The sequence below is a fragment of the Grampus griseus genome (assembly GCF_964374135.1).
Source record: "Grampus griseus genome assembly, chromosome: 10".
NCBI lineage: Eukaryota > Metazoa > Chordata > Mammalia > Artiodactyla > Delphinidae > Grampus > Grampus griseus.
Genome location: NC_139004.1, coordinates 61,882,440 through 61,898,131, shown reverse-complemented (window position 1 = coordinate 61,898,131; position 15,692 = coordinate 61,882,440). Strand labels below are relative to the sequence as shown.

General features: G+C 47.9%; 1 protein-coding gene across 2 annotated transcripts in view; it reads left to right on the top strand.

Annotated features, from left to right (window-relative positions):
• The window catches only part of ZDHHC3 (zDHHC palmitoyltransferase 3), a 53,663-nt gene that overhangs the window by 36,473 nt on the left and 1,498 nt on the right, over positions 1-15,692 (top strand). Inside the window, exons 6-7 of one of the 2 annotated variants that reach the window (XM_082663429.1) lie at positions 2,555-2,685; positions 5,151-10,200. In XM_082663429.1, the coding sequence (XP_082519555.1) occupies positions 2,555-2,685; positions 5,151-5,309 (290 nt within the window). In that variant the 3' untranslated portion in view covers positions 5,310-10,200. Of the gene's footprint in view, positions 1-2,554; positions 2,686-5,150; positions 10,201-15,692 lie in introns of those variants that run through there. The other variant, XM_082663428.1, reaches the window with a different exon arrangement.

Here is a 15,692-nt window from a genome sequence, read left to right as displayed (position 1 = left end):
AAATGAAACTGCAGAAAGCAAAACCAAGGATAAGGGGAAGACTACTACAGATACTGGAGGAATTAAGAGAGGCCACCTGCTGGGCTCCATCTTTCACACATACATCTGTGAGACACATCTTGAGCAGAAACATCATATTTTCATTCTTTTTCCATTGATTGGTTCCCCCCTTCATTTCATCATTTTTTAGGAGTTTTGCTCTTCCTGCACATACTGACTTCTTAGGCTTTTTCTTGCTATTATTTCCCCCAGAACCTGTGAGGCTGTGAAAAGGACAGTATCTTTAGCTCCCAACCAGATATTGAGGCTTTCCCTGCCTCTGTAGTTTGCATCTGCCCCCCTTCTACAGTAAGTCCGCTATATACGAACAAGTTCCATTCTGAGAGTGCGTTCGTAAGTCCAGTTTGTTCGTAAAGTCCAACAACGTTAGCCTAGGTACCCAACTAACATAATCCAACTAACGTAATTGGACATGCAAACACACGTTCACATCTTTGAAAGTTCGCAACTTGAAGGTTTGTATGTAGGGGACTTAGTGTATCTCCCTGGTCCTGCCCCCATCTCTGCCTGGCTTGACCTCATCTAGGGGAAGAGAAATCCCGTGGGTATTAGTCACCTCAGGCTGCCATAACAAGATACCATAGACTGGGAGGCTAAAACATTTATTCCTCACAGTCTGGGAGGCTGGAAAGTCCAAGATCACGATACCAACCAATTCCATTCCTGGTGAGGACCCTTTTCCTGGCTTGCAGACGGCCCTCTCCTCTTGTGTCCTCACATGGCAGAGAGAGAAAAGCAAGCTCTCTGGTGTCTCTTTTCATAAGAGAACTAATCCTATCACGAGGGCCCTACCCTCATGACCTCTTCCAACCCTCATTACCTCCCAAGGGCCCTGGCTCCAAATAATATCACTTTGGGGGTTAGGGCTTTGGCATGTGAATTTCAGGGGGTGGTTTACAATTTAGTCCATAACACCATGTCTCCCCATTTTCGTGACTGCCACAGTTCCAGCCCAAGCTAGAGAGGGGAAGGTCGGGATGTTAGTGAGAGTTCATAGTCAGGAGTTGGTACAGGATCCATGCCCACCCTGTCTGCCTTGTCCTGCCCACCACCTTGACCAGCCCAGAAACCAGGCAGGTACCTGCCCCAGCTGTGGCCACCCAGGGCCAGCCCGTCAGGCTGCTGGGCCATCCTAACCATACCCTGCCCAGCAAGGAACCAAGAAGGGAAGTCATGTGGAGGTGTTAAGTTCTGAGGAAGATGTGGGGAGATACGGCATTTAGACAAGATGCTCTTACCCTGCCACCCATTCAGTGCTGGTGTGTCTCTAAGCTCATTCCAGATTTATGTCCTTTTCCTCTCCTGACATTCCTGTGAGGGAGCTAGCAGGGCAGCTTGGAGGGGGCACTTACTCCCTGAATTCCCAAAGCCCAGTGAAGCCCAGCTCTGCCCTGCAGGACCAGACCCCTTCTGTCAGGAAAACAGGCCAGAGCACTGCAAGAGCCAGAAACATGGGCCACGGCCCGGGTGTCACAGGCCTGGCAGCTGTTGGCAAGGGCAGGAGTCCTTGGGTAGTGAGTGCCAACCAAGGGGCCTGGACCAGTGCCACAAGTGGGGCCCCTGTCTCCCAAGGTGGTCCAGGGCTCTCCTGAGAAGCTGCCTTGATGGTGAAGAGCCAGAGAAGGGGTCCTCTGCCTGCTCACCCCACACCAGCTCCCTCAGCACCTCTGCTTTTCAGTGGGCTGGGTTTCTGACTTAGACACTACTCAGACAAAGGATTCTGCTGCCTAAAACAAAACCACACATCTGGTCAAACCTCACTGCTCTACAGTGGAGGGAGTAGAGGCCTGGAGAGGGACAAGGACTTGCCTCGGGTCACACCCAGGTCAGGATGAGGTCGTAGTAGGGGCCAGGGGAGTGAAAGTGTCTGCTCTGGGCCAGGTGGCTCTTCTGTCAGCTCCCCAGCTTCAGGACTGACTGTCTCAGGGACGCAGACGCTCCCGAGAGCGGGCCTTCCCCGTGGGGCTTACTGGGTCAGGCCAAGCCCCAGCACTTAGACTGCCCCCTGCCGAGCTGTAGATCCCACAGCCACTGAGTGAGCCTCCAGACCTGGCTTTTCCTCTCACCCGTGAGCAGATAGAGGCACAGGAATGCCCAGAAAACCCACGGCCAAACCAGGCCTGGACTGAGGCCCCTCCACCTGTGCAACCTGCATTTTGCTCTCTGAGGAGAGGAGGGTCTCCCTGTGGTGTCATCAGGCCTTCGTGCCTCAACTCTGAGTCCTTCTGGTCCTTCCAGACTGTGCTGGGTACTGTGCTTGGCACCAGGATGCAGACACCCGTGCTGTCCGGGAAGAGGGACGGAGAGCAGGGAGTGGTGTGTGTGAGGGAGGGGAAGCCGGCAAGGTCCAGCCTGCTGAGGAGGGCTTTCCTGAGGGAGAGCTGGTGCAGCCAGGTGTGGGAGAGGACGGCCCCTGCCATGGCCTCGAAGCCAGAGAGGAGCCCTGGGGGTGGCGAGGGGCAGCCCTGAGCCCCACGTGTCCCTTCTCTTTCAGAGTGCAGCTCCTTCTCGCCACCCACCACAGTGATCCTCCTCATCCTCCTGTGCTTCGAGGGGCTGCTCTTCCTCATTTTCACATCAGTCATGTTTGGGACCCAGGTACACTCCATCTGCACGGATGAGACGGTAAGCAAGTGGGCAGCCTGCTCACCATCTACCTCCACAGCTGGGGTGGGGGGAGGGCTGCTTGCAGGCCAGACCTGGGAGCCCAGCGGCCAGGCCCTGGGTGTGCAGGGCACATTCCTCCATTTGCAGTGACTCGGGATCTTCTTCCTCCCCACTTGGGACTGGCACTCACATCACACCAGGAATGGGGCCCCGCAGCCTCGGCAAAGGGTTCCCTTTTGTTACGAGCCCTTCCACCTTCCCGTGATGGTTCTGTCTTATACACGGCTCTGGGTCGGGCATTCTGCTAGGCACTGGGATGCCCTTCCCATCTAGTGGCCACAGGCTTGGAGACAAGTGGTGGGCAAAGGCCACCCTGACCCAGGTGGCACAGACAGGATCGGCTTCCCAGAGAAGGTGCCTTCACGAACAGGTCCTGAGGATGGAGTCAGGAGACAGCTCAGCTTGAGCCCCCAGAGCAGTGGGCAGCAAGACCCGGCTCTGGTCCTCATCTGCTGCCTTCTACCTGCCCCCACCTTCCGCCCTGCTCACAGCTCCTTCTCTGGGAGCTTTGAAGCTGCTGGCCCAGCCAAGCTGGAGCCCATACCCCTGGTGCCACTGCCACTACCTCTCAACCTTCCTAAGGTGTCCAGAAGCCTCCAGGTGGTCAGTCCGTGGCTGTGATGTGGGCATTTCTTCCCTGTTTGGGTTTGGGGTCTGGGTAAGGGGTCCCAGGAGGAAGGGCAGCCCTTAGCTCTGGGGTGAGGTCATGAGTTCCTCCTGGCTTCCCAAAGTCCCCTTCAGGTAGCAGCTCTCAACAATCGTCTAGGGTTCTCTGGGGGAACTTCGGCCGATTGGGTAGTCAGCCTTAGATGGAGGCTCGTAGGAAGACTCAGTTGTTGCTGCTGCTGCTGAGGCCCCATTCCTGTGGGTGTGGAAATTCAGCATGTGGAGAAGGACGATGCTGCCGGCTGCCAAGGCACCACCATTTGGATCTGCGGCAATTCCCCATGGTTTAGAAGGTTGGGTGCCTCTCAGCACCTTTTTTCTTTTATAAGCATTCATATCATTATAAAAGAGTGTCTGTAAAAATAGTAGCCAGTGGTGTAGATCCAGCTGTGTATCCATGCAGTAAATGTGACAAACTTCTCTGCGTAAGACCTGCAGGGAACCCAGAGGTGACTATCTGGCCCTACCCGCTGTTGGGACACCCCCCCAGGCCACACAAGCCATGGTCTGGGGGAGCTAGAAGGAAAACTCTCATGGCCCTGGTCCTAGTTGTTCTTCCCCCTCAAGGGTACTCCTAAAGGGAGTCACATTGAAAGGAAAGGAGAAAGAAGCCAAGGGCCTGCAGCTCATGGGAAAGGGCATCTTGCCCTTGGCCTCTATTGTCCCAGGGCCCTAGGCTGTGAACCTAGGTGTCTGACCGGGACACCTGTTTGGGATGCATAGGAGAGCCAGCAGGGCCCATGACCTCCCACTGCCCAGACTCAGACTGGGCTGTCCCCTCAGGCTCCACCCCTGCGCCTCTACCTCACAGAGACCACAGCAGACAGGACCCTGGCCAGGCTCCTGCCAGGCTGCTTCCCCCCTGTCCTCCGGCCCCACCCGCCGACCAGCTCCTTCAGGAGAAGGGAAAAGGGAGGGATCAGCCTGCTCCCCCAGGCCACATTTTTCTTGCGAGACTTGGCCAGGGGGTCGTGCGGGCTCTGTGACAACTGCTGAGGTGGCCTTGGGTCACACTTCTCCCCAAAGGAGCACAGGAAGGCCTTTGCCGGGGCTGAGGCTGAGGCTGAGCGGTCTGTCCGTGCGGCCCTTCTAACCTATACTAATCCCTCTCCTTCCTCCTCTGTGGTGACCTCTCCCTCCTGTTCCACCTCCTCCACTGTGCCTCGCCAGTCCTGCTAAGCAGGGCGCTCCTTGGCCTCCCAGGCTGGGGGGCCTAACAGCACCAGAGCTGGTCCTTTGACTTGGTTCTTTTTTTTGTCTGCAAAGTGGTCATAGTAGCTTCAGACTTACCATGAACCATTCCCAAATTAATGGCCGTCCTTGGCTATCATGATCTCAAGCTCCCCACCAGCTGAGGCTTCCTGCGCCCCAGCCTTCACAGTGCTCCCGCACACACAGCTCAGAACCAGGCCTGAAGCGCCTCTGCAGACCCAGCAAGGACTCACTTAACAAAACACTGGATTGCACAACTAGGAACAGTGGCTTAGGGGCCTGCTGACTTTGCTCATTTGTCCCTTCCTTCCTGGAGGGACTTATACATGTGTGCCTATATGCCCACCCCCCAAAAAAAAAATTATGATTTTTTTCTTTAGCACTTTTTATGAGAGAAAGAGAAGAAAAATGTACTATGTAGATGAGCTTCGTGGCTTTAAAATAAGGAAGCATTTACTCCATTCACCTCAAGCTAATGGATATCTCTCCCCCAAAACCACAGCAGTAAAGTGCTTGACTGAAAGTATGATTGTTCTTGTTTTCAGGGAATAGAACAATTGAAAAAGGAAGAGAGAAGATGGGCTAAAAAAACAAAATGGATGAACATGAAAGCCGTTTTTGGCCACCCCTTTTCTCTAGGCTGGGCCAGCCCCTTTGCCACGCCAGACCAAGGGAAGGCAGACCCGTACCAGTATGTGGTCTGAAGGACCCCTGACCAGCATTGCCACTCAGACACAAACCACATCCCAGCACTACCATCCAATCCGTTCTCATGAACGTTTAAACCGAAAAAGCAAAACAACTACTCTAAAACATTTTTTTTAATGTCTCAAGTAAAATGGCTGAACATTGCAGAGAAAAAAAAATGTCCCCATGTTTTATTTTTAAAAGATCATCCTTTCTATTTTTTTGGTGACCGAAGCTGCTTTTCTTTTTTCCTTTTTAAAATCACTTCTCTGATCTCTGGTTTCCTCTCTGCTGTCTGTCTGGCATGACTAATGTGGAGGGCGCTGTCTCCAGGCCATGCCCCCTTGTACTAACTGAGTCGTGACACTTGTGCGTGGATGGACCGGCCCGGACACCTGTTTGGGACGCATAGGAGAGCCAGGAGGGCCCATGACCTCCCACTGCCCAGGAGGCAGTGGCGAGCGCCCAAATGGGAGTTAAAACCTCACCGAAGATGGATGCTTACTCCTTGTGACCTGAGAGGGCCAGGATCAGGGATGGAGCCCTTAAAAGGGTCCTTGACACAGTGGCCTCATCCCCCATGTGAACACGATTCGCCTCCTAACTCACAAAATCAATTTCCTGCCTTGTACGTTATGGGCTCTGGGTGTGTAGAATGACTTGTGGGGTGGGGGATGGAGATGAAAGGGGTCTTATTTGTATTCTGAATCACCAGTTATATTCCAACTCTGATTATTTGGAAGAATGTGAAGAAGTTTTTCCAGTTCAAAATGCCTTATACAATCAAAGGAAGAAGAAAATGACCCAGCTTCAGGCGAACTACATTTCCCTCATTAACGTTTGCTTCTTCTCTGACCTCCCCACCTCCCTCCCTCTCCTAGCGAGGTGTCGGTTAAGCAGTGTTACTGCCAAGTGAAACAGCCTCAGCTCCACCGTCAACCCCTTCTTCCTCATTTTCTAAATCCCTGCAGTGGGTTTACTTTCTGACATTTTAGACCCATAAATGTGCACATACCCATGTCTTGTCTGTATTTTAACCTGGGAGACCATTATCCTGCGTGGGCTGACCGTGATGCAAGGGCAACATTACAGCCAAACATTTTAAAGTTGAGAGATGGCCATCCATCCACTGGAATCGGCAGACACACCTAAGCCTGTGGCGCTGAAACTGACCAGCTTTTCTTTCCATTTGCATACTTGTGTGTTGAGTCTTATTTGAAGGAGGAAGGGCCTGAAGACAGTGGCGGGAGGTGAAGGGACAGGGAGTACGCATCAAATGCAGAGGTCGCAAATCCGAATACCATCTCAACATGGATTTGTTTTTTTAAGCGATCACCACAAACCTTTTTTTATCTTTTGCTTGGGGTGGGTTTGGGGTGAGGTTTATTAAATCAGCCCTGGGTGAGGAGAGACTTCATCTAGCTATGTGATCTTTCAGAAAAGTAAGTGGAACATGCTGCCTCTTTTCAATTCTGTCAGTGCTTCCACATGGAAACAAAACGCAATAAAATTTTTCCAAAACCTGTTCTGGCTGAGCTCCCATCTCTCACAGTGTTACCCCTCAGGGAGAGCCGATTATCCAGTCAACGTGAGTGTGCTGTGTTTGGGCATTTCTTTCATTGCTTTTAAAGGACATGTATGCATGCTTCCTCTCTTGAATGAGGTTTCTATTGTGTTGCCGCTAAAGGACGTTTACAGCCCCGTCTTGGACAAGGTGCCCCCACCGGGCCTCTCTCCTCTGGCTCTTTCTGCTGCCTGCGTCCCTTCTCTTATGGTTGTGGGCTCCCAGTTGCTACAGAAAAACTCATCAGGTCTGTGGAGTTTGCTTCTAGGGTTGGGCCTGGGAGAGAGACCCATTTTCTTCTGCCCACCCAGCAGAAGGCAAAGTCAAGCCAGAGGAAATCACTGGAAGCTTCCACACACGCCCTGGGACATCGCTTTGAGGAGCTCTTCACCATGCCTCGGATGTTTAGCCAAGGAACCCTGTGACCTTTCCTAAGTCAATTAACTTCGACCTGCCTCTGCTGTGCTATTTACGCCATGGTCAAGGCTGTGATCTGGGCTTTTTTTTTTAATGCTGCTTTTAAATCTCCTTTATAGCATTTGTTTCCCATGTGCTTTCAGAAGAGAGAGTAGGACTCAGGGAATATTTTTAAGTATTTGGATGCCTCAAAGTACCCCATCTTCAAGGGCATTTTTTTTAAGTGACCCAAGTTGGTTCTTCCTCCCATGGAATTTCTAAGGAATACAGTAGATAGTGCTGAAGATGTATTGAATTTTTTTCAAATCCTAAAAATAGAAACTCATCATTTATACCTAAGCATACCACGTATATCTTTCCCAGAGGGAGAGTCTCCTTCCGACATCCTGTATGATTTTGTCTGGGTTTTTATGAGCCCTTTGGCTGAAAGAACGAATTTTCCCCAGTTCTCAAGCCAGAGTGAAATGCTATACTCAGAACATAGGAATAGCTCAAAATCCTCTGTGTTCTTCCTATTTCATCTTGTTGAGATGGAGAACGTTTTGCCAGGAGCACAATGACTAAGGAATGTGGCTGTCTTCTGCAGCATAGTGACAGGAAGAAACAGGCATCCCTGAGCCCTCCTCAGTATTCCCAGACGTCTGATGAAGGAGGACACCTCTACACAAAGGCAGCCCTAGCCTTTTGCTTTGGCACAGGAATCCTGACAGCACTGAATGGTGTGTGCATGGGAAAATGAGACAGTAGTAGCCACAGTCTTTCAGAATGTGGGCTCTGAGGAGCGGAAAGGAAAAATAAAGAGGAAGGTGACGTGGCCAGTTGGATTAGGTGACTCCTTCCTGCCTGTCAACTTCCTGTTTGTGTTCGTAGCAACCAGACTGACCATGCAAAAGGCTTAGGAGCAAACAAATCTATGCATATTTGCATGGGCTTGGTGACGTCATGCACAAAGTGGATTCGGGTAGAAATGTATGTGCTACGTCTCCTTTTAATCATACCATTTCATCTTTGTAATACTTTTTCCTTGGAAGAACCCAAAGTGAGACATGTTGAGTTACCAGCTTTTAAAATCCAACTTCCTGGGGGCTTCCCTGGCGCAGTGGTTGAGAATCTGCCTGCCAATGCAGGGGACACGGGTTCGAGCCCTGGTCTGGGAAGATCCCACATGCCGCAGAGCAACTAGGCCCATGAGCCACAACTACTGAGCCTGCGCGTCTGGAGCCTGTGCTCCACAAGAGAGGCCGCGACAGTGAGAGGCCCACACACCGCGATGAAGAGTGGCCCCCGCTCGCCCCAACTAGAGAAAGCCCTCACACAGAAATGAAGACCCAACACAGCCATAAATAAATAAACAGATAGATAAATAAATAATCCACCTTCCTGATGAGGTAGGTTAAACAATGTTTATTAAACACTTAACGTGAGGTTGGCATCACACAGAAACCCCAGACTTTGAGAGGCTGGGCTGGGCTCTCGCAACTAGGCCAATGGGTTTTACGGTTTTCTCACTTGAAAACTTGTAGTGCATATGCCTCCAGGGTGAGCCAGCCAGTAGAAGTGAGGGGTTCCAACCTTAAAGGGGACCTTAGTTGTCAAAGATACGTGAAGAGAAGAAGATTTTACTGGATTCCCTCTTGCGAATCTTCTTGCTGAGGATGTACTGAGGCAGTGCACCTCAAAGTGTGGTCCACAGACCAGCAACATCCTCATCACCTGGGGACTTACTAGAGATGCAGATTCTCAGGCTCCATTCCAGACCTGCTGAATCAGAAACTCTGAGGGGGTGGGGCAGCAGCGATCTGGATTTTCACAGCCCTCCCGTTGATGGTGACGCATGTTCAAGTCTGAGGATCCACTTGGGGCTTGCAGGGGTTGCCCAAAGGCCTGCTGATTAAGCGATCCTGTGTGCTGCGGGGCTCAGTGTGGTGCTGGGTGGGCTGTGCCCACTGTGAGCCCCTCTTCCCTCATAACCAGCGGCCTCCCCAGCCAATGAATGCTGAGAAAACAAGGAAAGTATTTGTTAGAAGGAGAGCCAAACTGTTAGTCTGTCCAGCAATCTTTCTCCACATCTTATCTGGCCAGCTGGTTTCTGGAAGAACCATCCCAAAAGGAGACAGAGTGAAGCCAGGGTCCTCCCAGTGGGAGCGGTGGCCAGTGAGTGATTAGAGCCTGGCGCGGCCACGCACATGAACGTCCTGGCCTTTGGTTTCCATCTGTGGACCTCAACACCCATGTGGCTTTTTCTTGTATCTTTTAAATACATATCTGCCTGAGAATCACCTAACAAAGGATAAAGGATTCACAGTGAAACAGAAACAAGCCACTGACGAGTCTACTCTCCCAAACCAAAGACTTCATTCCCCCACCCCGCTTTCTCAAGAAAAAATCGTTAATGACTTGAGCCTCGTGATTACCCTAGCAAAACTGAGTGAGTCCCAGGGATCCCTCATCTGCGCACACAGGAGCTGATGACGCCGATCCAAGGAATTATGAAAAGCGTTGCAGAATAGGGTTTGCAAAAACCTTCGGGGGGAAGACAACGTGCTCTGACATGGACATAAAGGATGCCCTGAATTTCTGCAGCTGAGGTCATGGGGTGATGGGGCCTTGGGCCCTGGCCTTGGTCTTTGGTTCAAATCCCTGCTCAGCTACTTCCTTCCTGTGTGACCTTAGGCAGTAATTTACTTAAGCCTCAATTTTCTCGTCTGTAAAATCAGGGAGATAATCTAAATCACAAAATTGCTGTGAGGATTCAAAGAGAGAAATGAATGTAAATGTTAGGATGGTGTCTGGCACATTGTATGGCTTTAGGGAATGTTAGCTCTGTTGAAGCTGTACTTTCAGACCATGTACACAACTGTTCATGATGTTTGAGATCAGTGTATTGGTTTGCAACAGAATTTTTTTAAAGAAATAAAAAATAATGCATTACACCTTGTGAAATACATATTGTTTCATGAAACTTCCGGGGGGAGTGGGGCGGGTGTGCACGCGTGCGCTCATATGCAACAGAAGCGTATTTCCTATTGTGGGCTGCACTAAAAAGATGTGAAACCACTGATGAGAGAGTTGTCTGGCCATCTCTGATGAGGACACATTTGCATAAGCTGCAGCACCTCCGACTTTCTATGTCTGAGATGCAGGGAGCAGGGGGACCTCCTGCTCTTGCTCCGTGGGCCTTAGCTGAGTCCTTACAGAGCATGTGCCTGGGTCTCTACCTGCTGGGGAGCCGTAGTCCTGGTACATTCATTTTGGGGCATTCGTGAGTTTGTTTATAGATCACAGCTCATGTGTCACCCAGGGAGACCAGGCCCAAAAGGCCCAAGTCACACACTCCCTGCAAGAGGTGCTGGTTTAGGCTGTTGCCCCCTTACCAGGGATCAACCATTCTTGTCTGCATGAGCCTAAAGTGGGTATCACTGCTGCCTCCGCAAACCTCCAGCTTAAGAACTCTGCCTTCAGGACGCCTTTATATCCACACAGAACTCAAAATTGCGTCCTACCAGGAAAAAGAAACCCCACTGGCTCCTCCTGAACCTGAGGGTCCAGACCCTCAGCCTTTCTTATGCATCAGATTCGTTTGGAATATTTTCTCCTCTTCAGACCCAGAGCTGACACTCCTGGATGTTTACTTAACTGCTGAGGAGGTTCATCTGGCCAGGCTCCATCTGGAACATTTTTACGAGCTTGCTGAGGAGGTTGAGTAGAGACCAAGAGTGCTCTTCTGGGAACACGCCACCACAGGGGAAAATCATCATCCTGTGGGCTCTCTTTTTTTTTTTTAATTAAAAAAATTTTTTTTTAAATTTTTTTGATTGAAGTATGGTTGATGTACAATATTATATGTTACAATATATGATTGAAAATTTTTAAAGGTTGTACTCCATTTATAATTATTATAAAATATTGGCTATATTCCCAGTGTTGTACAATATATCCTTGTAGCTTATTTTATACAGAACAGTTTGTACCTTTAATAACTTACTCCTATATCGCCCCTCATCTTTTCCCTCTCCCCACTGGTAACCACTAATTTGTTCTCTATATCTGTGAGTCTGCTTCTTTTTTGTTATATTTACTGGTTTTTTGTATTTTTTAGATTCCACATAGAGGTGATATCATACAGTATTTGTCTTTCTCTGTCTGACTTATTTCACTTAGCATAATACCCATCCATGTTGTTGCAAATGGCAAAAGTTCTTTTTTTATGGCTGAGTAATATTCCATTGTGTATATATACCACATCTTCTTTATCCATTCACCTGTTGACGTACATTTAGGTTGCTTCTATGTCTTGGCTATTGTAAATAGCGCTGCTTTGAACCTTGCGGTAACTTTTTTTTTTTTTTTTTTTTTTTTTTTTTTTTTGCGGTACGCGGGCCTCTCACTGTTATGGCCTCTCCCGTTGCGGAGCACAGGCTCCGGACGCGCAGGCTCAGCGGCCATGGCTCACGGGCCCAGCCGCTCCGCGGCATGTGGGATCTTCCCAGACCGGGGCACGAACCCGTGTCCCCTGCATCAGCAGGCAGTCTCTCAACCACTGCGCCACCAGGGAAGCCCTGCGGTAACTTTTTGAATCAATGTTTTTGTTTCTTTCAGATATATTTCCAGGAGTGGAATTGCTGGGTCATATGGTAGTTATATTTTTAGTTTTTTGAGAAACCTCCATACTGTTTTCCACAGTGGTTTCACCAATTTACATTCCCACCAACAGTGCACAAGTGTTCCCTTTTCTCCACATCCTTGTTAACATTTGTTATTTGTATTGTTTTCGATGATAGCCAGTCTTACAGGTGATATTGTAGTTTTGATTTGCATTTCTCTGATGATTAGTGATGTTGAGCATATTTTCACGTGCCTGTTGGTCATCTGCCTGTCCTCTTTGGAGATCTGTTTATTCAGGTCTTCTGCCCATTTTTTAAGCAGCTTGTTTGTTTGTTTGTTGCTATTGAGTTGTATGAGCTGTTTATATATTTTGAATATTAACCCTTCATTGGTCATATAATTTGCAAATATTTTCTCCCATTCTGTAGATCGTCTTTGTTTTGTCGATGGTTTCCTTTGGTATGCAAAAGCGTTTAAGGTTAATTAGGTCTCACTTGTTTATTTTTGCTTTTATTTCCTTTGCTCTAGGAGACAGATAGTGATTTGATAGGGATTCCGTTGAATCTGTAGATTGTCTGGGGTAGTATGGTCATTTTAACAATATTAATTCTTCCAGTATAAGAACATGATACATCTTTCCATCTGTGTTGTCCTGTGGGCTCTTTTGCTTCATTTCCCTCTGCAGCTTTTCTCTGCCTTTGAGTGAGGATTTGCAGTAGAGTTGAAAATGCATTGAGCAGAGAGAACACACCAGTTCTCATCCTGGTTCTGAGGCACAACCAGCAGGATGAGCTTCGGCCGCTGTCACAGCCTCTCAGAACCCCTGTCTTCCCCTATAACGAGCGTTAGTACTAACACCCGCCTCCTCTCGGGGTGGTTGTAAGGACCCACAGTCACGGCTTTGAGTGAGCTCAGTCAGTGCAGACCCAGCCAGTCTGTCATTTCTGGGTGTCCCCTCTGCAGCCTGGTCTGCCAAGTGGCCACATCCCAGCACCCCTGCAGTCATGGTTAGAACGCCTCTCTCAACAGGCTGCAAATGATCACTCAGGAAGGGAACCCAGAATCCCCAAAGCAAGTCACTCAGCTGGCCATTGCCGCTCCCGCTAAGGAGGGAGGCCTGGTGAGGGGCCGGACCGTGAATAGCACAGCATCCTGTGCCCCAGACCCACGTGAGGTTCCCTCAAGAGTTGTGTCAATAAGGTCCATTTTCTGAAACAGCTTTTTTGTTCTGATTATAAAAGTCACATCTGCTTCTTGGTGAAAATTTGGAACATGTGGGAAGTCTACAGAAATAAATCAAATCTAAAATCCCATCCCCAGGACTTCCCTGGTGGTGCAATGGTTAAGAACCTGCCTGCCAATGCAAGGAACACAGGTTCGAGCCCTGGTCCGGGAAGATCCCTCATGCCGTGGAGCAACTAAGCCCCTGCACCATAACTACTGAGCCTGCGCTCTAGAGCCTATGTGCCGCAACTGCTGAGCCCACATGCTGCAACTACTGAAGCCCGGGCGCCTAGAGCCCATGCTTCGCAACAAGAGAAGCCACTGCAATGAGAAGCCCGCACGCTGCAATGAAGAGTAGCCCCCAGTTGCTGCAACTAGAGAAAGCCTGCGCGCAGCAACAAAGACCCAACTCAGCTGATTAATTAATTAATTTTAAAAAAATAAAATAAAATCCCATCCCCAAACCCCAGGTTCCACAATGATGTCAGATGCAACTTTGCTTTCTTCCCTTGTCACCACGTGGACAGGACTTTCCAGTGTATGTAAAACTGTATTGATGCCACTTTTTTTTTAAATTTTATTGAAGTATAGTTGACTTACAATGATGTGTTAATTTATGCTGTTCAGCAAAGTGATTCAGTTATACATGTATATATATATATTCTTTTTCACATTCTTTTCCATTGTGGTTTATCACAGGATATTGAATATAGTTCCCTGTGCTATACAATAGGACTTTGTTGTTTATCCATTCTGTGTATAATAGTTTGCATCTACTAATCCCAAACTCCCAATCCTTCCCTCTCCCACTTCCCCTCCCGCTTGTCAACCACAAGTCTGTTCTCTGTGTCTGTGAGTCTGTTTCTGTTTCTTAGATATGTTCATGTGTGTTATAGTTTAGTCTCCACATTTAGTGATACTATATGGTATTTTTCTAGGTCCATCCATGTAGCTGCAAATGGCATTATTTGATTCTTTTATATGGCTGAGTAGTATTCCATTGTGTGTTTGTGTGTGTGTGTATATCTCCCCACCACATCTTCTTTATCCATTCATCTGTCGATGGACATTTAGGTTGTTTCCATGTCTTGGCTATTGTAAATAGTGCTTCTTTGAATATAGGGGTGCCTGTATCTTTTCAAATTATAATTTTGTCTGGGTATATGCCCAGGAGTGGGATTGCTGGATCATATGGCAACTCCATTTTTAGTTCTTTGAGGAACCTGCATACTGTTTTCCATAGCAGCCATTGGTATGTTTTCCATACCAATTTACATTCCCACCAGCAGTGTTAAGAGGATTCCCTTTTCTCCACACTCTCTCCAGCATTTATTATTTGTAGACTTTTTGATGATGGCCATTCTGACCAGTGTGAAGTGGTACCTCACTGCAGTTTTTATTTTCATTTTTCTAATAATTAGCGATGATGAGCATCTTTTCATGTGCCTACTGGCCATCTATATGTCTTCTTTGGAGGAATGTCTGTTTAGGCCTTCTGCCAATTTTTGGATTGGGTTATTTGTTTTTTGTTGTTGAGTTGTATGAGCTGTTTGTATATTTTGAAAATTAGGCCCTTGTTGTTGATGCCACTTTCAATAACTGCATAGTGTTGTGCTTTATAGAATAATTTACTTAGCCATCATTATTGGACATTTTGATTGTTTCCAACTTCTCATTATTAATCCGTGTTCAAGACTGTATTGCATAAATCGTGTCTCAGATTTTTCTTAGCTTTTTATTGAGAAATAATTTCAGACTTAACCAAAAAAAAAAATTAGTAAAAATAGTACAAAGAGCTCCCATATGCCTTTCAATCAGTCTTTCCAAATGTAAACATTTTATAAAACCATAACACAAATATAAAAACCTGGAAATTTACTGATACAATACCATTAACCAATCTATAGACTTTATTCAGAGTTCTCCAGTTGTCCCACTAGTATCGTTCTCTGTTCCAGGATGCCACATTGCATCCTTTGTCCTGTGTCTTTAGTTCCTCCTCAGTCTTTCTCTGTCTTTCATGAACCTGATCCTCTTTCTAGTTGAGGTTAAATTCACATCACATAAAAGCAACCATTTTAAAGTGTGTGGTTCGGTGGCATTTAGTACGTTCATAATATTGTACAACCACCACTTCTGTTTGGTTCCAAAACAATTTCATCAGACTTTGATCCTGTTGAAGATTATTATCCTGTTGAAGATATTCTGTGGAATATCCTGACATCTGCATTTGTCTGATGTTTTCACATAATTAGATTGAGATTATGCCTTTTGGGCAGGAAAACCAGTGAAGTGATGTTCTGTCCTTCTTGGGGCACCGTATCGGAGGGCACGTGATGTTGATACATTTCATTATTGGTGATGTTAACTTCAATTGGTTAAAGTTATATCTGCGAAGTTTCCTTACTGTAAAGGTACTGTTTTACCCTCGGTAATTAGGAAGTATCTTATGAGGAGATACTTTGAGATCAGGTTCTTTAACCTACCATTTTTCCAAAAGCCAAGAAACTTAAACCTCTGAGATGGTGTGGGAAGAAAGAGTGGTGGAGAGGAACTGGCCCAGGTGTGGCCAGATCTCAGTCTGTACGTG